Raw genomic sequence first — 22,439 nt, forward strand, 5'->3', positions numbered from 1 at the left:
TGTTACAGTTGATGCCCAAAGAGAATAGAAAGTTAGGCCTCCAATAACAAAGGAAGTACTATTTTACAAATTTAACACGGCATACCAAAGTACAGTTTACAGTACTGTCTGGATATGACTGCCACCAAAAGGAGTGCAGTAAAAGTGACCTAATACACTTTTATTTCCCTACCAGCTATATAAGAAACGTTTCAGATTTTTTCCACTGCAGATCAGTCAGGTAAATAACTTATTGTACATCTATAAACTCGAAAAATAAAAACCATCTATGTTAGTACGTGGCAACACAAAAGCGAAACAAAAAAACAAAAACGGCTTCATTAAGAATTTTGTCTATATATTTAACTTAAATCTTTCTATAAAATAATGTAACTAAAACAACAACAACAAATCAACTCTTAACACTTTCTAATCAAATCAGACTCCGCCATGGTTGCCTGTAAATACAACCTCCCACCTCCACGCTCTGATGCAGTTTAAACAAACAGGCTTTGGTGAGAACCATTTTTCTAGGTACAGTTAGAGAGACCATGTGCGTTTTGCATATTGCTTTCTAAAAAAATACATTCTAGAGGTTTTCAATTTGTAGAACTAACCACCTGTAATAGCTAAAGAAATTAATAAACCGTGTATTTTAAAGTTAGCATTTCTTTCACCTTTACATATTTTAGTGCAAAATATTTTAGGGTGAGGATTTACAACAAAAATGGCAGTAGCAGCAAGAAATCTTCTGTTTTGTACAGTAACAGCAATGCAAAGGAGTTTTTCTTTTGCTTTTAAATGACAAAACACCACCCTGTTGCCAGGATTAGCATACCTAAGTGTTTCAGGCACTGTCTCAATTAAACTAGCACCCCATTTCATTGTGGAACTCATGGACAAAATACATAACGGAGATCAGTTCAGTGTAATTTATGCCAGAAGTTTCTCTTTACAAGAAGCTGCAAAGGCTTTTACTGTTACCAATCGTGTAAGCACAAGGGTTCATTTTTTTGGTTACTGGCTCTGAGTAATGAGCTCCAGTCCTTGCTCTGAGAACACTGCTCAGGACTGTATCATTTTAAACCCCTCAGGGCAGTTTCAGTTGTGGAATTCTCTTCCTGTAGAAATGAGACACTTAAAAACACAGTAGCAGAACTAATATTACACCGTTTAAAAATTCACATAAACATTTTTTTTGTGATGAGAAATATTACAATTCATGTTCTAGACTTACGTGAAGTCAAAACTATAGATAACTTACTTTCTGAGACCAAGATGAAAAAAACACATATCCTTGAAACATCGGAAGGACGTCACATTACTGTTATGCAGCAACTCCTTTTCTCCTTTCTTCCATTCAAAGAAGTAAAAAAACCAAGTGATCGTGACACCGATTGTCTCCACTGAAAACAAGAAGTGCCAGGTCCTTAATGCACGCTGCGATTAGATGACGTTAGATGATGAGGACAAAGAAATGAAGAATTCCAAATATGAAAACCCTGCAGCAGTTCCCAGAGTTATGACCCAGTCGAGTGAAGGCTGGGGATTGGGTAGAATTTGGAAATCCGGCTTTGCGTCGAAGGGTTAAGGCATTCAGATTCTCCAGTCATTTTAAAGAAAACTTCCTGTTCCTGCAGTTTTCTGGCAAATTCTTCTTCCAGCGTCTAAGACCAAAATCAGATTGTCACAGGAATAAAAGCAAAATACAAAAAAAGCCTCTTACACCACTGCCAGCCTGATGTGACATAACCGCAGCACCATCGTAAGAAGTCACCTACAGTTATCAGACTCCAAAACCCCCAGGTCCCAGCAATGTAACAAGCATCATCTGCCTGCAGGTGATTCTTTAAGCTGTGAGAAAGCCTACTGCTTTCCATTGTGAAATAAAAACATCAGCTACCACAACCACTCCATTTGTTACTGAGCCCTCAACTGCTGCAATATCCTAATGGCTGCTGAAATGCGTGCCTAAATCAGATTTACTTGAGCTGTTTTATACACTAATATGTCCTCACCCCCTGCAAGAGGAACACAGTAAGGGCCTGATAACATGCACACCTTTTTTATTGCACCTACTTTAACTTCTTTGATTACACAGTGAGCTGTGGCAGTTTAGTACAGTAGCTTGGTTTTCCTCTGTGTTATTTTTTGCTAGCTCTGCATTTGCAAGATTTAACACTTCCTTATTTCGTGACTCGTAACTGCTCCGATTTACCTTTTTTCTTGGTCTCAATTTCTCTCTCCATTCCTTCAGTTCTTGGCTGTGCTCTTCATCTAGCTCTTTTAGCTTCTGAGTCTCGTGTTCAACCAGTAGATGGCATTTTTCATTCTTAAAACAAGACAAAGATAATCCTTGTAAAACTAATTCAGATTAGACAACTCAGTGTTGTACAGTGACATATGTTGTCCTAATTCTTTTTAATTAGCTTATTCTGTGTAAACACTGACGTACATAATTACAAGATAAAAGTATGTTACGAGGGTGCATTATCAAAAGCTGATCTTTCCTTCAGAACCAATTGAGATAAGAAATACTTGTAAATCCACACTGCTGACTGCTGTTAAGGGAGCAGCTGGCAGCATTAGTCAAAACTGTGTTTATGGCCTACTCGTGCTAACTGAGGTCATGTGGCATTTCTGCGTTGCTTTCTAAAGAGTTTTTATAGTTTATTAAAATTGATTACATTTGAAAGGAAGCAGGGTTTGCAGCACAGGAGCTGAGTATTTCAACTGTCAGTGCTAAGAAGCTGAGCCTAACAAATGGGGTCTAGAGAGAGATGTGCTCACACTGCACAGCCTCCGAATCGCCCTATAATGAGAACGATGACCAAAGCACACACCAGCTTCACATCCTCTTTGCACATGCAGTTGCTTAACTTTCAGAGGAAATTTTGAAGCATGGCAAGAATATAGTGTTTGGCTGCATCAAATCTTTCTATTAAGAGCAACTGGCACTTGCAGCCCCTAAAACCCTTCTTGTTTGTAAAGCTGCGGGCCCAACTGGGTCTGATGCAGAGAATGGGAAAAAAAAAAGAAAAAACAACAGGAATAAAAAGCACATGGCTACTCCTGAGCACAGCTAAGAGCCAGCTTCTCTTGGGGAGGCTCAGAGTAGCCCTAATCTGCTCAATTTTACTTGAGCTGAGTCTCACACAGGTTCCCACAGTATTTAGGGTTTTACTGAGGCATTTTAAGTAGCACAGCCAAGGCCTGCATTCACAGGAGGCAAGAAAAGCGATCAGTACATCCAGCTTCCTTGGCCACTGAAAGATTTCTCCACGCAAAGGTTTTATCAGCAGGTGATGAATTAATGCTTTAAAACTGCCTTGTGTCCTGAAAGCAAAGAAAAAGCAGATCGAATGGCAAATGAGGCCTTAGCCTTTAGGATACAGCATCTGCTTCTACAAAAGGCATACCAAAACTGACAACATGAATTCCTTGCTGTAAGGAGTGCGTTCCTTCTAAATACCTTCCACAAGCTGCAGCATAAATGGCAGCCTGAACTCTGTAAAGACCATCTAATTCCATGTGTTACTTTGAGAGTCTTGTGGGCAGTGCCTGGTGCTGCCTACTTCGTTGTGTTTGCTGACATTGGAGCAAAAGCAGGTTAAAAGGACAAGTTGCCTATGCAGAACAGCACTAGGAACTTGGTAAATACTCTGAGAGCGATCATTTGCTTATGGCTCATGCTCTTCTTGGGCATAAAATGATTTCTCAGTAATGCAAGCTTCTGACTGGTTAAGTAGTATGCTGCAGGCCTTGGAAAGCAACACTGAAAGAATTCACAAGAATCAGGAAAATGCAGAAAATATGTTTCAGGTTAGTAACAGGCACAGGCAAAACAGAACCTTCCCACTGGATGTCCAACTACTGTCATCTATGTTTAACCTGTAGCTGATGCAGTTCTCTGATGTTTGCTTCACACTGCAACTGAAGGTCCCGCATTTGGTTTTCATGTTTCTGATGCTGCGCCAGTCTCTCATTTTTCTGTCTCTTTTCCTCTTGGATTGCAAACTACAATTAAAAAGACAATTCAGATTGCACCCCAAGAGACAACAATTTGCCTGAAGAGAACAACAATATGTGAAAGAACAAGTACATATAGAATGGCATACAGGATGGCTGCACTGAACGATTCAAAAATATTTAAATACTTCTAGTGACCCTGAGGTGCAGGACTTGGAATTTGATTTTGTTGAACTTCATGAGGATCATCTCTGCCCCCTTGACCAGCTTGGCTGGTCCTTCTGAACGGCAGCAGACTCATCCGTACATCAGCCTAGCTTTGCACCACCTGCAAACTTGCAGAGTGTGTTCTGTCCCACGTTCACTTTTATGTTTATGTCACATCAAGCATTTACCCCATTGAGATCATTTTTATTAATTACCTGCTTAATTTTTTCACGATCTTGATCTGGAGAGGCTAATGAATTAATTCTTAAACTTTTCTTAAACATAGCCATTCGAGTCTTTGCTTCACTTCGCTGGATTTTAGGCAGTCTGGCTCTTTCCTGAGTTTGCTTGTTCTTTAACTCTTCAATAAGGCGTTGGTTATATCTCTGCATTTGTTCTGTTTCCTAAAACATGAACCACATGGAAATGTTGCAGAATACCTCTTATGTCAGAGCATTTGCTCATGCCCAACCCAGACAAAATTCTTTAAAGTTCTAAGAAATCCGATATACTGTACACATGGCTGCTTAACTCCTGAATTATATATTTAAGATGTCTGTGCTATTCAAGATGAGAAGCTTTAGTAGAACTGAACGTCCACTACTGCAGTGAAAGCAGCAGCCAGTGTGGGATTAAGAAAAACAAATGCCCAAATGTATAGGTCAGTGTGCACAGAAGGCTGATTCTGATCCAAAGACCAAGGAAATCCTATTGTTTTCCTCTGTACTGGGTTTAGATTTCCAAGAATTGTATTCTTTTATTTAGTATATTCTATTAAAAAAAAAAAAGGTGAAATGCCTCATAGAGAACGTGTTGCCTTCTGGGCTTGTACAGGATTTAGCTATAGACAGATTTCAGAACTTGCCCCAAAGCTCATCTGGGTTCTCATTGTGACCATTAAACTCCAAGATGATTTACTAATGAGTAGATTTATTTAACCACAGGCCAAAACTCTGCTAATTTTTATGCATAAGTGCTATTTGTTATTTTGAATACCAAAAGGGTGTTTTTTCTTTTGGTTTCTTTTTAAGGAATCAAAAGGTAAAAATACTATCCCTTATGCTACACTGACAGTGAAGCAAGATCGAGGTTTATTTTCATTTCAACAGAACATACAGAATATGTGCAGCATGGAAATACCCGCACTGGTATTGCCTAAACAAACAGCTACCACAGAGACTGATAAAAAATAAAGGAGATTACAGTACACAAAAGAAAGTGTCAAAGTCAACCCTGACCTTCTCATGCCTCTTAAGCAGCTGGTGCCTCTGCATGAAGTACTGATCCTTGAGTTGCTGTTTGAGGAGCTGGTGTTTCTCTTGCAGATGTCGCTCCTCCAGCTCCCAGATCGCAGCTTCGCGAGCTGAAGAGACAATGCAGGTTCAGAAAGTACAGCACAATCCTTTCTAACCCTCCTGCAGAAGTGGCCCACAGTCACACTTTAAGAGTAATGCTATTTATAAGCAGCTGTTTTTATTACTGTTCCATCTTAGCGTTTTAGTGAAATGCAGCACGAAGAACCATCTTTAAGGACTCACCTCTCATGAGCTGCTGTTTGCTGTTGAGGCAGTCCCGTTCAATAGTGGCTAGTTCTGTCTTTTGCTGCTGAATAATTTTCTTCAGAGATGCATCCAGTTCTTGTTGTTGCTTCTGTACAAACTCCTGCTCCTGTTGAAAGCCAATGCATTAAATATTGTACTTACAGCCACATGGCATTTCAATGAAATTCCCACTTCTCTCTGTACGAGCTATACACGGAAACAAGTTCAGCTATGGAGATTTGAGCTAACATGCCTCAGCTACAGAATTACTTGTTTAATTTTCTACATACAGTGTAGGAAAGGGAATATTTAATATTTGAATAATACTTTCAGAAATAAGACCAAGGACAACAAACTAAACAGTAATCTACAATTCATTTTATCTCTTCTCTAAAAAAGCTGCAGTTTAAAGCTAGCAAAGACAAGCATGCTCAACATACAGCTGATCTCAATTCTATCGATGGTTATGGATTCATGGATGTGAGAAAACAGAAGCATTTATGATCGTTATTTTTTTGCTTTGGATTTTCGGTAAAGCAGAGTTATTTATGTTAGTTTCAGAATCACGTCTCAGTCTCAAGTGGTTTATCATTTCATGTATGCAAAGACACTGACTGAGGTTTGGGATCCTGTGAGACTGCAAAGAAGACACCCAATGGCTTTTGTGGGAATTGCACTCTGCAGCACTCAGCTCAGCACTCAGAGCTGCCCTGGCTCCTCACAAATGATTTGCCATCTGTGTGACGCAGCCTGTGCATCATCCGCACCTTCCCAGTATCCAGGCTACCTCAGGTGCTGCATCATGTCATGAAGAACAGAGAGTAATAAGATGCCCCCTCCACACCCAAGAAAATACCATTGTATTTCTTCTTTGCAACTATCAAGAAAACCCAACCTCAAACCACACCTACCAGCACACAGGCATGCACGCACACACACTTCAAGAAGTTAACACAGATGTTTCCACCAGGACATAAAGGTTACAAAATAGCACGATGGCAGCGTCCTTCCGAGCCCAAGTGGGCAGCTGAAGCATTTGCAAAGTTAAAGCTGCGTGAGGCTGGAAAATACTGCAGGTGATTGCTGGAAGGGCCTCCTGAGCTATTGATTTATTTTATGTTTTACAGAACCTTGCTAAGAGCCACCAGCAATGTGCACAACTAGATGTTAACTACAAATAATTCATATTAGGACCAGGAGAATCTTGCTTTTCATTTTCATGCAATGTTACTGAAAAAGTAAACAAGTCTTTCACGTCTCCCAGTGGGCAGCAGAGTTAAGCTTACACAGATAACAGAATGCCAGAGGTGCAATAAACTGATGCACGTTCAGAAAGGAGCAGAGCTGAGGGTACAAAACAGACTGGGAGGCCAGATCTGGGAACAACATCAGGCATTCCTAACCAAGTATATGAGGTGAAGGAACAATACTGTCGTGTTTCCCTTTCTAGTCGGAAAAGGAGAAAAACAAAAGTTTATTTTGAGCAATCAGGTACATAATTAATGCTGTTTGATCTCCTAGTATTTTTTATTTAATTTTGGAAGTAGAAGGGGACAGCTGCTCTTGTGTAGTCACAAAAGATTATGCTGGGGATTTATCATCATTCAGTTAAATATCATTGCTTCTCTATCAACTTAAACACATAAAAAAAGAAAATCACACAAAAAAAAACCCTTGCTAATTGTTAGCACTGAGATAAACCTGGCAATCTCAGAAAGCAGTCAGGCCTTTCTACTTCCAACATCTACCAAAGCATCACATGCAGCAAAGATCATAGGCCTCACTCAGGAACTTGCTGGGTGGTGCAAAAGGCAGTCTGCCTCTTTAAAACCACCACTTGGTTTTGCCCAGTAAGTATCTTCATCTCTACAATCCATCATTTCACTGCACACAGAGCATTCAAGTCACACAGTGTTTCTCACATGTGCTGAACAAATAACAGACACCTGAGAGCATTACTGTGTCACATCTGTGAGAAACTTCAGCGTTCTGCCCGGAGTTTGCAGTGCTGTTCTTTTTACTGTTAGTAGTGTAGTTGTACACATTGGTGCCAACTTGTTTGGAGGCAGCACTGAAATTGATCAGCACATATGAGCAGAAAGAGAAGAGAAAACATCTGGAACGTTAGGGGGAAAAAAAAACCTTGTTGGTTTGTACTTTAGGACTTACATCCTGCATTTGCGCGTTGAAAAGCGTACATGAAGACAACTGAAAAGACTGAATCATAACCTGAGCAACGCCCTGTGGGACACAATGTACTTCCTATGTCAGAACACAGTGAAATACAACGCTGGTCTTAAAAAAAAAGAAGAAATGAAACTCTGCTGTATGGCAATAATATACATTTAAAACATCAACCTAATGGAACAAAAGCAGACACTGGGACAATTTCTGGATATTAAAATGGAACATCTGCACTTTGTCTAGCACTGTACCGTTCCAAGTAAGGACCTTCCACCTTTACAACTCTTACTTCAACAAAATGAAACCAGCAAAGGAAACGAAGTCATCACAAACACTGCAAACATTTAGTTCCTGAATTGTTTCCTTAACAACATCAGAGACACAAATCCTCAGCATGAAGAGCACTGCAACTCAATCAAATTCTGTGCCAGGAAACCTCTTCCTGAATACAACATGTAATCAAAGTTGCTGTTATTTTCTGCCAAGTTATTCACATGAACATTTAATCTAAGTTACTCAATCCAAACCTGCTCTGTTGTAGGCATATTTCTTGTACAGGCTATGCCCATCACAAAAACATTCTTCTGAAATATTAGCAAGCCCCTCCCCAGCCAGCTAAAAAAAGGCAGCAAGTCTGAAGGCATGAAGGTGTGATGTCTTCTAGTTTCCACTCACCTATGTTTAGGCATTATGTAAATTCATTTGATCTAATCTTTTAGAGGAAGGGACTTTTTACAAGGACATGTAGCGATAGGACGAACTAAAAGAGGAGATGGTGAGGCCCTGGCACTGCTGCCCAGAGAGCAGTGGGTACTGCATCCCTGCAGCTGCCCAAGGCTGGGTTGATGGGGCTATGGGCCCTGATCTGGTGGGAGCACCCAGCTCGCAGCGGGGGATGGAAATGGTGACCCCGATGATCCCCTCCACCCCTATCATTCTGTGATCCTGTGACAGTCTGTTCTGCTGCTAGGAACAATGCCTCATGCTTACAGATTCTATGTATTTTCCACCTCTGTGATGATATTACTCTGAGAATAACCTCTGACTCAAACTTTTATAACTTGGTGGACCTGTGGGGGTTCTCACAACTCATAAAAGCACTGCAGTGGAACTTGTCATAGAAAAATACAGTTTTTTGGCACACCATGCACAATGTTACACTTAACAGCACAAACCTAGAAGTCACTGCTCCTGCATTTCTACACATTGTACTGTATGGGAAGTGATAGGAGAGTATGTGAAGAAAGAGCATACACAGGGTTAGTCCGAGTTAAGTTTCATATTCACTCAACAACAACTACAAGTGAAATTATGGAGCTGTGTGAATACCACTGCCTTTTGTATTTTAGTAGCTTGAAGCTGCTGTTGTTACCTGAGCATGCTGGCTTTGTGCAAGCTCCTCTTTCTTGCGTTTCAGGAGCTCTTTTCTCAGCTCTTTTGGTGCTTTCTCCACTTCACAAAAAACCTACAGTGTATATAAGCATGCAGAAGGTGGCGAAAAGAACACTTTCTCCGCAGCAAGCATTATTGTGAACAGAGGACATGCAGGTGAAGCACCAGAGGTAATGGAAAGCATGCATTACTTCAGTGGCAGGGATGTTAGTTTAGTGAAAAGAGATGGAGCAACGCAAGTTTTAGGCATGCTAGTGCAGAAAGGAGGTATATACCAGCTTCTTTTTGCATGCAAATGCTGTCTGGTGCTGTCAGAAATGGCAGTCTCTTGCTTGCTTGTTCATGCAGCAGCCACAACAGGCAGTAGTTGAGAAAACCACCACTTGCAGAAGTGGCATTTTCTTGAAACACTACTGCAAAAGGGACTACGGAGTACGTTTACTTGGAGGTAAAGCTGTGAAAAATTGCTGGAAGATTAAATAAATCCCACTAAAAAGAGCCATTTCTGATACTATCTGGAATATGAATTTATAAGATGCTCTTGTTAAGTGTCACAGCCATAAATGACATCTATGCAGGGCAAGTCTTAAAAATGATCACAGAAACAAAATATTCAAGGGTTGTGTTCAATTCAGAAGAATTTAAAAGCAAAAACCACCAGTGCCTAAATGTTTTTGAGAAAGTTTTCATTACACATATGCTGGAATGGAACGTTTGTTTCAGCTGAGGCAAATTAGACAGGAATAGAAGTAGTCTTCTAAATATAACCTGGCTAAACAGCTGCAAATGAATCTGTTACTTTGCTGATGGTTGTTATGTTGTGGGGTTCTTTTGTTTTTGTTTTTGCTGCTGCTGTTGTTTTAAACTTATCTTAAAGAATTCCAAAAATTAACACTGCACACATCTCAGTATAGCACGGGTGGCTTAGAGCACCAGCTGCATTTTCCTTCAAACTCCAGTTCGCCCTCTTAAGCTCTAAATACAAAGCCCTACAGCCGCAAACAAACGTCTGTTTGTTTAATACTGGAAGCATCACCAGAAAACAGAGTCCAAATCACCACATGCTATTCCTGTTTCCATGAAAGAACTGCTTTTAGCTCAGAGCAATATGTAATGTTCTTCCCGCTTTCCCATGTAGGACCCAATCACCAGTAAACAGAAAGAGACTCAAAAATGCAAGAGGTTCCGCAGAAAGAAAAAAAAATGGTTATTTATGAGCACACAGTTCACACTGAACACATTTTTTTCTCTACACTTTTGTAGTACAGGATCATTCTATGCAACAACTTCAACACTACAGTGCTTTTTTTAAAAGAACTCTGAAAGTCCAACTAAGCAAACACTAGAGGCATTTATATACAAAGAATGAAATAAAACAACTTCTACAATGCTAAATAAACACAGGAACACCACTTCTCTTAATTCTAATGCAAATAAATAGACAGCATAAGGCATCAGGGTCAATCGTGACTTGCTTTGCCTTAGCTCTAGAATGCACATGAAATTACCTGGGAAAGATTTTAGGCCATCAGATTTTCTCCTCCTAGCTCTCCTTCTGGAGTTAAAGAACAAGATCAACGTAACGGACACTTCAGTTCTAAGCAGTGCACGCTGTTTTCGGAGACCTAACCTCAACCATCTATTGCGGCCACACTCTTTATTTTCTGTGCAACCGTCTTTGTCTCTTACCTCCTTTTTCTTGTTCTTCAACATGTTCTGGAACTTGGACAGCTCTTTCTCCTGCTCGGCTTTGATGCGCTTCGCTTCATCCCGCAGTCGATTGGTGTGCTCCTGCTCCAGGCGCTCTATTGTCTGCTTCTGCTGCTTCTCCAGATTTTCTATTTCTTGGTCATACTGACGCTTCTTACTCTGAGAAGGAAATAAGAAAGCACAGCTGCAGGCAGGTCCTAGCATACCAGGTAAGCACCCCATAATGCAAAAATACTGCCGTTATTAGCAAGAATGGAGACCGAACCACAGCCGTAGAAGAAGGAAATGCTGTACTGCTGCCACTAGCGTTCTGCCGACTCCATCGGGATGACACATTTTAAGGGCAGCAAAACTCAGAACTCACTGTCATTTCCTGTTCAAAACGCCTGTACATCTGCTCCCGCTGCTGCAGCAGCTTGTTACTGAGCTGCTGTTGGGCCCTCTGCTCCTCCTTCTGAAGAAGCCTCAGCTCTCTCAGCTCCTGACGCCTAAAAATGAAAAGGAACAGTTCATATTGATGGGAAAACAAAAAGCACCTACAACCTAGATCCAGTAAAGCTGGTTTTCAGTCAGCTCATTAAGGAACAGTCTGCGTTCCTTTCTATTGACAAAAAACCAGCTCAGTCCCCGGACGTGACAAAAACCAGCTGCTCCATTCAAGACACTGTAATTTCTTGCAAACATTTACTTACCGCAGAAATCTCATTTCTTCACTTTTTGAGTCATTTTCGGTAACTATTTTTGATGTTGTTACACTCACTTCTACTCCATCAACAACAAACTTCCGAGTTTTCTTTAAAGTTTTCTTCTGTCTCCTGGTTTCCTGAATAAAGCATAGGTAAATTGTTCTGTATTTAAGCCAGAAGTTTTTTTTTTTTTTATTTTCAATTCTCTTAATATTAAATTACTTCAGTGTTTGTATGGAGGTATACTGCATAGCAGTCAGGACATCTTGCCTATCAACTACCTGATTTACCAAGCGAGGACCTGAAAAATCCTCATAAAATGGAACACTCTTTACTCCAAGGAGAAGTAACTATTGGCCATCCAAACTGTCATTCAGAGGGAAAAACCAACAGATCAGCCCTGAACAAAACAGACTCAGTTTGATTTTCAAGAGCTGAAGGGTCACAGTTACTGCCTGCTTTTGCCTGTAATTTTCCCCAGTCAGCAATGAAGGTATTTAATTGTGAAAATCAATACTGAAACCCAGCGACGTTTAACTCATCTGCTCACCTGTGCTTTGCAAAGAAATTCTACTATCGAGGCGCAGTTCTTTTGGTTGGTTGGTTTTGTTTTTAATTCTTTCATGACAGCAGCTGGTACTCACATGATATGACCTTGCTGACATAACTGGAGTAATTCCCACTTCTGAGAGCTGCTGTTGTTTCATTAAGGAACAAAAGAGACCACTGAAACTTTGTCTCCATTGTGTTAGAGCTACCGCAAATACACCGAAGTCATGATAGCACAGCTATTTCAGGTTGTCCTCTGTTTGTTCTTGTTTTTCCTCAAACTCATGGTTACACGGTTACTATCTTAGTGTAGCAACAATCATATCAGTATGAAGATAAAAGTAAAGTTCATATTCTGGAATGTGCTCTATCCAAATAAGCTCATTCATCCCAGCATAACTGCTGCGTACAGTACAAAGGAGTAGTGTTTGGCATACACAAACTCCAGAGACGGTCTGCCTTAGATCTTTTACATCTGAACAGAAATAGAAGATGGAAGTGACAGGAATTCAGCATGAAATTCAGACACTGAAAGAGATCTGTGCTGGTAAAGCAGGGATTCTGCACAGAATAAGACACTGAAACATTTTCTTGAATCTGAGCTCTGAACTACAACAGCGTGCAAATCGTCGTGCTTAACAGTTAACTTTGTTATATGTAGTTCACTTTTTTTAAATGTCATCATGAAACAAATTAAGAAAATAATGAGCAGTTTTGTAGCTACTGGCTTGGCTGCACAACACCCAGACACGTACTGAATGCACAGTGCAGAACATCCCCACTCACACACATCTGTATATTCCACACAGCCATGGACGTTTTTCACTCAGTTTTCTCAGTTACAGGTATCAAACTTGGTGATGGTTTTAGTATTGCATTCATATCGGATTCACATGGGATTTTATATTAAAAATGTCATTCCTTATACTTACCTGTAAAGATATTGATCCTGTCTCTTTGTTCTTACTAAGGAAACTAGAAATGGACAAGTTCAAATCAATGCTGCTGTTATCGGCTGTGGAACCCGTGCCTGAATCCGCATCGTTTTCCTTCAGGTTCTCAGATTCGAGCTGCTGTAATGTTTCAGTATTGTCTTGATTATCCATTTTGACCTTTTCATTATTTTCTTCAGTGCTAATGCTAATACTGGGGACCGGAGTGAGTTCAGAGGAATCAGCTTGCTCGCTGGTAGTGTCTTGAAGCTTATTCTTCATTACTTTGTCAGAAGAAACTTGTGGTTGCTCTTTGTCCGTTTGTATGTTGTTTTCCTGGATATTCTCAGCTCGGTGCTCTTCTGGATTCTGGTCCACCTCAGTCAGCTCATCCACCATTTTATCAGAAATATCCTCGGGCTTGTCCTCTACTGCCTTCTGGCCCACATCATCTCCAGAGTCTTTGCTCTCCATTTCCTCCACACTACTTATTTCACAGATATTCTCATTTTCACTTTCTGCCAGCTTCTTCTCTACTTTGATCACGTTATCTTGGCTTTCTGATGGAGTTTCTTCAGAGCTGATTATCTCAAGGACCTGCTTAGCCTGACTTTCCACTGGCTTATCCGACGTCTCAGGTATTTTATCCCCATCGCTGATCTGTGTTTCAGCAGTACCACCTATCTCCTTAATGTTTTCAATTCCATGCTTTATGAGTTGCTTTTCTTCATCTGACACTTTATCCTCAGCACTCGGTACAGATTCAGTAGTGACATCTATTATTGCCTCTTTCTGAGCTTTGTCTTCATCCTCCTTTTGCTCTACGGTATTTTCTGCAGTGACCTTTTCATCCTTGCTCTCTGAGAGATCAATTCTTTTCTCCTCTTCATTTTCACCTGTTTCCTCAGAAACAGCTTCTCCACTTTCTACACTGTTGTCAGCTCTAGGTACTATTTTCAGTTGATTTTCCTCTCCTTGTTCATTTCCTATGTCATTTTCTTTCTCTGTTTTCAGGTTGTTTTCATACTTTATTTCTGATTTTGTTATTACATTAAGTTCTCCCCTTCCTTTCTGAGGTTCTGTATCTTCAGCTGTTTCTTCCAGACTTCCTGTACTCTTTTCAGTCGGCAATACTTTGCCTTGCTCAACTTCACCAGTTGGCACAGAACCATTCTGCACTTTGTTATCACCAACAGCAGCATCAGGTATGCTTTCAGCTCTTTTCCTAATTTTAATGTCCTCAGAGTCTTCTTCAATGCTTTTATCATCTGGAAATATAGCGTTACTTTTCTCCTCAACTGCATTACTTTCTGTTTTCTCAGAAAGAGATTCCAAAACAGAGGCATTCTGTGAAAGCTTATCCTCTTCAGAGCTGGCAATACTAAGGTCAGAAGATGCACGCTTGTCTGCAGGTAACTGCTGAAAAATTAAAGAAAGAAAAATATTTAACCATTTTCAAATTTACTTAAAGCACAGTTCTATTGAAGAATATCTAAAGAGATGAATACATTGTGTTTATAGGAAACGTTGTGTGAATGCCATAGTTTGAGAGCACTTCATTTAGGCATCACCAGAAGACAAATGCCTGAACTGTAGCTGGACTCTGAGCAGAACAGTTCCCCAGAACGCTCTCCCATGCCTCAGAATTTAATAAAATACACTGTGATTGAAAAAAAGAGATCAGGGTCAGTCCTCTGCCAGATGCTTCACAGAGTCCTCAGGAGTCTTTATGCAATCCCCATCGCTCCTTACGTTACTAATTTCTTCTCCCTGGTAGTCCCATCTACATCCAGATTTGAAAAAACATGTCTCTGTGTCAGTTCGGTAGGAAGGAGTGACACAGTTCTAATTGGTGCAGAACTGATAAAATTCAATACTAGGAACCCCTTCTGCTTCATCAAATGTATCATCTCTCCTTCTGTTCTTTGATAGAAACACTTGTTTGGTTTGTTTTTTTAATCACTGTGAAGCTCCATTAAAATGGTGAAAACTTTCAGCACAGCTGAGGAAGTGGTAATACCGAACTGGAATAGAAACAGTTACATAACTGTTGAAATGGTTGTTGCTGAAATCTGAATGATTATCAGATTACATACAGATGTAAAAAAGAATATACCAACAAAGAATCATTTTAACCATAATTGCTCTTCCACTGTTCAAAGTGATTACGGTATCCCTGGCTGTACTTACTGCTACAACCCTGTAATTTGCAGATCAGGCTTTTGATTTGCCAGTGGGAATATACCAGGATAGCTATTGTAACAAACCTGGCTATGATCACACACATCCTACACCTGCAGGCTTTCCTAAGCAGGCAGAAATCAGCCTTTTAATCTAAAAGTGCATGTAATAGACCCATCCATTCTAGAAGCTTAGTGTTCTCCAAGCAGTTTTTAAAACAAGTGCAGAATGGTCAATGCATGTACGTCACAGTTCCCTAGGCTGGGACAGGAAACACTCAAATAGCTCACAGCACCAAGGCACAATTGCTTAAGGCTGTGCAACTTAACTGGCTCAGCCCCAGCTCACCTGGAGATCAGTAGCTTAGCTTAGGGGTGGGTTGAGGGACTGAGAATAAGCTGGTGAGAATGCACACTTCTGGAGATTTGCTTGGGGTGGAAAGCGGTACGGAGGGCAGCAAACATAAGCAGTTTGGTGAGGAATGAGGAGGGAATGGAGGTGTACTTCTTGTGCTGGTAATGGCAGCTACCAGCAGTACCAGTCACTGTCTGTGCTGACAGTACCTCAGTCTGTTACACCAGAGAGCCAACTACACGAACACTGCAACCCACACCACACAGCAACTTCAGGGCTCTGCCCTCCGACAAACTGCATCTGCTGTAGGACTCTTAAGCATCTTTAAAAATACACTCATAAAAGCAATCTGCTCAAGGTAAAATTTATTTTCTTTACTTTTGACGGTCACAGTGTAAAATCACAAACTTAGCTTATTGTGCAACACTCATACTTCCCTTCTCGATTTAGGCATCATAAGAAATGTACAAATATGTTTTCTTATTCATCTTGTCATTAAGATGTAAAACCTTTCATGCATAAAGATTCTACACTGCATATAAGTGTGAAAATAAAAGAAGATAATAGACTTCATTATTAGTTTGTAATGAGCATGCTGATTTTGAAAGCACTATTTTGTAATAAGGTTATCTTATGTTTATGCTTCGATGACCTGAAGTGAAAGTTGGGTAGAACATCAGAAAATTGATTAATTCATAGAAAATCAGTGATTGAAACTATCTGCATATTTAAACAACTGAATTTTAAACTGACCAGAGAATTGTCTGTTTCCTCTTCTTCATCCTCATCTTTACCATCTTCCACTTCTTCTGTAACTTCTGCCTTAGCTTCTGCAATCAATTCTCTTATTGGTTTATTGGAAGTAACGGTAACAAATGGATGCTTGTGAAAATAAGAGAAAAGCACATCATTAAGCTCTAACCTCACTGTGTACAATTTGAAAACATCTTAAAAGAAATATCAACTTCAGAGAAACATGAGTCTGTTTCCCTCAAACCTTAAGACTCATAATTTTAGCAATAAACATAACTTGTATTTCTTTCTGCTGAAGATTTAAATTCAGAACATTTGTAATCAAATATACTGTGTAAATAGTCTAACAGATATGCTAGAAACACCAGTTATTCATTTATACTAACCTTCTTCATAGTCCAAAGAATAAAAGTAGACAGATTTTTTAAAAGATTATTTTTCCTGGAAATGGTTTTCATTTCTTTCCAGTTCCACAGTAAAACTGTTTCCTGGTAAATTTTATCTGGAAATATTCCTTCTAGAAAAAAATGTCTTTTTTCTTTTTCATGTTTTTTCCTAACAAGAACACAGAATTCCGCATTTTTCTTTAAGGGAAAGCAGATACCTGCTCTTCTCCTGCTCCTACCATCTTAATCTTCTTTCTCTGATTGGCCCTTCTGCTTAAACCTATTCAATGTGTCAGATGTATTCCGGATAAAGTAAATGTGTGCTGACGTTAAACAGAATCAAATGTACCTAGTCACATCTACTCCTGTTTAGCTGTTGTGCAGTGACAGCATTATAGGAGGCAGCTGAGCACTAAAGCTTGTAGAACACCTGTCAGCAACTGACTACTTACGTAAGCATCAGCTCCACCCATCGCAGTAGAATTTAAATACTTATGCAAAATCATTAATTACAACCCATCAAAATATGTAAACAAAGAATCTGGCCTGCACTTCCTATTACTGCATCACGTCTTACTGAGAAAAGACCTTCCAGCAATATCAAAAACAGTGTACAGACACGGACTGTATTTAAACAGTTACTCTGCTCTTAAAAGAATATAAAATGTTTGTCTTCAAACAGTAGCTCTGAAGAGTTAATTCCTCATACCTGTAGAAGTTGAGTTGCACTCCACCTTGAATCTACATTCTTTTCCAAACATTTCTTCAGAAAGTCTTTAAAATCCGATGACCTACACGCAAAGCAAACCAGCAGTGTCTTGTCTTTAGTCTTGACACAAGATCAGTGCATAGTGAAACATTTCTTTTTGCTTTCATATGCATCTACACTGCAACTTAAGGCCCTTCTATTGATTTAGACAAACAAAGATAGTATATGGATGGAAAGACCCACGTGACGCGTGTTCATCTTTAATGTGATCTTCTATTTATAGAAGAGTTTACTTCTGGCTCTGAATTTACAGTGCAACCCATCTGCTATACCATTAACTGAATCTCACAAGGATATCACAGTGATCAAATAAGTAACAGCTTTTTTATGTCTTCTTAGTATAAAAATACATAACTCTCTTGTTACCCAATTTTGAGACAGTCCTGAAAAAGGAACCCGGCCTCGTGCATAAAGCCAGAGCCAAAAAGTTCAGTGATGCTGTGTCTGTGATCAGAAGTCAAGTCACACATTGCCTTACAGTCAAATTCTACAAACGGTGGGAAAGTTATCAGTGAAATACAAACCATTTGGAAGGCTGTGCTAGTGTAGGTGGATCAGATTTTGCTATTTTCAGGAGCACTCGCATTGGATTCAGTTCGTGGTGAGGTGGCTCTATCTGAGCCATTTCAATTAAAGTAATGCCAAGAGACCAAATGTCAGCCTTGTAATCATAAGGCCTGTCTTTAGATGTCTCACACATGACTACTTCTGGAGCCATCCTGCAAACAGAAGAATGAAGTACCACATTATAAAATGCACTCTAATCTTATGGAAAAGGTTCCAAACAATCTGAAATTATTGCAGCATCTTAAGAAGCGCATTCTCCTCTTAATACATTTACACTCCTCAAGCTTACAGCATTATCATATTAACAAAGGTAACATCGGGATATTGGTTCTAAGTAAAAATTCAGCAGAGCAGTGCACTTACCAATATGGAGTACCAATAAAGGAATCTCTTCTTTGTATTGTTCTCGTGTTTTTAGCAGATACTCCAAAATCCGCTTAAAATGAATGAGAAAATACTGTTAACTGGAAGGTGGAAAATGCATTATATTTTTTATTGTACAGCTGCTTTTAAGAGCTTTATGTTCCAAAGCAGGCACTCTGCTGCACTGAAAATTTGAAGTGAAATAAAAATATCTGCATTTTGATAGCTGCCTACTCAGGCATTCAGGTTTTATAGTACTAATAGGAAAGGACACTGGGTAAATCTTAACTCTCCATTACTCAAAGAAGTAATGCCAATGTTGAGCTATGTGTGGCAAGAAAGATGCGTGAATTTGCAGTAGGAATAATCAGGTTAAGGTCATTAGAAAATGACTTTAGTGCAGGAAGGCTGTACTGCTCAGATATGGCTTATTAACTCTCTTATTAATTCAATTTTTGATTTTGTTATTTAAATTCTTCAAAAGTAAGGTTTTATTTCATTTTTTCTCCATATCACTTGCCTTCAAAGCCCTGTATGTTCTACTGAAAAAAAAAAAGATTTAAATATAAATGATGGGCCTATTATAGATGTGACTTTCCTTCATGAAAATACTGAGATTACAGAAAAGGAACCAAATAGCCATATGCTGCTGTCCTTAATCGGGACAAATGGGCTTGATGGGCTCAACACTTGAGAAGCCTAATTTTGCTCTGATAGGGGAAAAAAAAGATTAAGAGAACTATTCAGTCAAATGCAAAACCTGAAATACTGAGGGGACTACAGGCAGTAAAATAATAAAGCACACGTGCAACACAAAAAAATCACTTCCCATTCAAGTATTTATAAAGCAAGGAATTATCCACTTCTATGTGTATCTGAAACTAAAAGTACAGAGAACTTAAGAGGGCTGAAACGCTCTTTCAAGGGCTGCTGGTCTGAAGTGTAAAGCAGTATTGGACAACCTGCACAGAGCTGTGTTACACCCAAGTTTGACAAAAGCTTAAAATAGTTACAGTCCATATGAGGAAGAGCCAGCTAATGACGAATATGAACAGAAACAAATTCACTTCTCCCTCACCATGAGACTTACTATCATTTTTATTTTTTCTTGTGCAGTAATACTTAGAAACTAAGAGAGTGATTCTGTTACATTTATAAACATGCCCTGTGAGAATGAGTCCATTACTAAAATCTTCAGGCTTCCATGAAAAAGCAAAAGATGAACAACACTTGTGGGTGAGGAGAAAGGCACATGTTAGCTATTAGAGCTACAAAGAACAACCCTATGCAAGGAAATCATACAATACAATAGGTGCAAAGAATAACCTTGTGCAGGGAAATGCATGCAAAAGCAGATACATGAACCAATAATCTAACTAGGCAGGTTCTTAATTAGCTGTCATCTTAATAGCTTATACACACTTGCCTGTATGAAGCCCTGAACCTAACGGGTTCAGACAACTCCTATCTTTTCCAGTAGTCAGGAGGTTTTCATGAAGGAATCCTCATGGATTCCCCACCACATCAGAGGAAAAATCTGGATCATTTCTCTTATTTTACAGAAATTTAAGCAGGCAATAATAGAATAGTCTAGAAAAAAATAATGCAAGCTTCCTGTCCTAATTTCAGTGCAATGAAAAATTAAAAAAAAAAAAAGAATGGAAAAACAGAGATAGTTACATTAATTCTCCTGGTATAAATGGAAATAAGAGAAAACAGTACCAGGTACTCCTTCTCAGTCATGGCAAAGAACGATCATTTTCAAAATTAAAAACTTTAAAAAGGAAGTTACCACAATAAGGTAAATTAAAGTAATGTATAATTAAGCATGCTACATTCCCGGAGAGGTTTACATGTAACATGCTTACCTAGTTTAATGTCTCCATCCAATGTGAAAAGTATATTGCCAGCTTTCAGATCTCTGTGGATGATCTTATTTTCATGCAAGTAGTTCAGTGCTTCCAGTGTCTGCCTGCACACCACTTTGATCTGCGGTTCCGTTAATGGCCTTTCAAGCTCTGGAAGAGAAAGAGGCAGAAATAAACACACCATTTTTGCATTTTTATGTTATCTGTTCATAGCAACCACTAAACATGTTAAAATATATATATATATGTACACACATATATATATAAAATCAATCTGACAGATTCTGAACATCACGTTGTGGAATGTTTTCTCCATTTGGGTTAACAGCAAAACTTCCAATTATTTCAGTGAAACAAAAATTTCATTTCTTTCCATCAAATCCTCCTCATATGAACTGTACATGAATGTCATTAAACACAGATCCCTTACATACTGGTACTGGCATGCACTAATTGGAGGAGTAAGCACAGAAAATTTAATTAAGATTGATGCAAAATAAAAAGTTACCACAGTATAAATTGGAGGATGAATGGAGAAGGGGAAGAATGATCCCGAAAAAGGATCAGTATAGAGGACGTTAAAACAAAAGGAGTGCTCCATAAGCTTATGAAAACAGCTCATCACATTCACTTAAAAGGATCAAGACATTAACACGGGTTTTGAGAAGTAAATAAACACTTGAAAAATGAGAGAGAATTTGTCTAACCACAGATTTCACCGTATCCACAGATACAGTTACAAATACTTCTCTAAAGACCCCAACATTCAACATGCATACCACACCCATTACTTATACATTTATATTCCAAAACAATCTGTGAACAATCTGTGCTTAAAATATTTCAATATTATCATTTTAAAGATGTTATGAAATTAAATATTTGAAACAACTTATTTACCCAACATTACTGCATCTACTGCTCCACCTGCACAAAATTCGATCAGGATCTGTATACAAACAAAAGAATACATCAATTACAAATTAAATAGTTCTGCTGAGCTGAACCACTGACTGAGCATGACTGGGAGATGAGAGCTTCAGACTATTTGGCCTTGACCATTTTTGCACTAACATCTACGAAACATTGATACTGTTAACAAGGTAACAGTAGGGCTGTGATGCTAAAGTAAATTATTTGAAAAATGCTTGAAGACCCTCAGATAAGAGTTTTAATCCAAAGATAAAATTCCACAGTAATAAGAATTAAGGTCAGCTTGAATTTACATCATCTCTGAACTCATTTCTCGGTTACTGTGCGGTACTTCTGTACCATAACCTCCGATTCAATGGTCCAAGAAGAAGAGCTGTATTATTTTCCAGGAGATGTTACCCCTATGTTAATTTGCATCAGGTGAGATGAAAATAGGAACAAATAATCTTTTAAGATGATGGAAAATGAGTAGTTTCAATTTCCTTCCATTTTCATCATTCTCCATAGCACATCAGTGCTTTCATCACAGAATCCAACGATACTACAGGAACTCAATCCTCAGTTCAAAGTTTACGTGTGAAACAGAAACCAACAAAAACCAACGGCACTGTCACTGCTTGGGGCACAAATTCCCCTGACACGTAGGACAGAAAGAACACAAAGAGAAAAAGGGCAGACAGAGAGAATGAGGAGAGCAAGGACGTGAGAAGAGGTCATCCAAGAGTGCCACCCTGTTCTTCATTGGGAGTTTTCCTTCTTTAATTTCAACTCTGAACATTAAACTGCAGTTTTCATTCTGACAGCCAAAGAGTACTTAGGTTAGAATTCTAACAATCCTCTGGGAAACCTTTTGCTTTAGAGCACATTTAAAATCCGAGCATCACTGCTCAGAGAGTAAGAAACTTCAAATGTCTTACACACTCTTACCACTCATGTGACATCTTAATTCAAATTATGGTTTTAATTAATACAAAACTAACATGTATTCGTAAATTCTTATACCATTCTCTCACTTAATGCTTCTGAACACATACTGCCAAGTAACTGAAGTGTAGGAAATTCTATGTGAAGAATTCATCTCTGTAAAATCTGACCATCTGACAAAGGCCCCTCTGG

At 39.1% G+C, this 22,439-nt stretch overlaps 1 protein-coding gene across 3 annotated transcripts in view; it reads right to left on the bottom strand.

Annotated features, from left to right (window-relative positions):
• Window positions 1–513: 513 nt before the first annotated feature.
• Window positions 514–22,439, bottom strand: part of SLK (STE20 like kinase) — a 41,250-nt gene continuing 19,324 nt past the window's right edge. The window contains exons 3-19 of one of the 3 annotated variants that reach the window (XM_065746039.1): window positions 21,291–21,339; window positions 20,391–20,540; window positions 18,523–18,595; window positions 18,117–18,311; window positions 17,533–17,614; window positions 16,438–16,566; window positions 13,150–14,565; window positions 11,675–11,805; window positions 11,347–11,470; window positions 10,962–11,141; window positions 9,253–9,345; window positions 5,694–5,823; window positions 5,394–5,518; window positions 4,371–4,559; window positions 3,871–3,996; window positions 2,198–2,311; window positions 514–1,646 (exon numbers count right to left, since the gene is read on the bottom strand). In XM_065746039.1, coding sequence (XP_065602111.1) covers window positions 1,500–1,646; window positions 2,198–2,311; window positions 3,871–3,996; window positions 4,371–4,559; window positions 5,394–5,518; window positions 5,694–5,823; window positions 9,253–9,345; window positions 10,962–11,141; window positions 11,347–11,470; window positions 11,675–11,805; window positions 13,150–14,565; window positions 16,438–16,566; window positions 17,533–17,614; window positions 18,117–18,311; window positions 18,523–18,595; window positions 20,391–20,540; window positions 21,291–21,339 — 3,453 coding nt within the window. In that variant the 3' untranslated portion in view covers window positions 514–1,499. Of the gene's footprint in view, window positions 1,647–2,197; window positions 2,312–3,870; window positions 3,997–4,370; window positions 4,560–5,393; window positions 5,519–5,693; window positions 5,824–9,252; window positions 9,346–10,961; window positions 11,142–11,346; window positions 11,471–11,674; window positions 11,806–13,149; window positions 14,569–16,437; window positions 16,567–17,532; window positions 17,615–18,116; window positions 18,312–18,522; window positions 18,596–20,390; window positions 20,541–21,290; window positions 21,340–22,439 lie in introns of all 3 variants that reach the window. The other 2 variants (XM_065746038.1, XM_065746040.1) reach the window with 2 other exon arrangements.

This window comes from Cyrtonyx montezumae, unplaced genomic scaffold (genome assembly GCF_038088225.1).
Source record: "Cyrtonyx montezumae isolate F1298 unplaced genomic scaffold, pur_monq_1.0 scaffold_4, whole genome shotgun sequence".
Taxonomy (NCBI): Eukaryota; Metazoa; Chordata; class Aves; order Galliformes; family Odontophoridae; genus Cyrtonyx; species Cyrtonyx montezumae.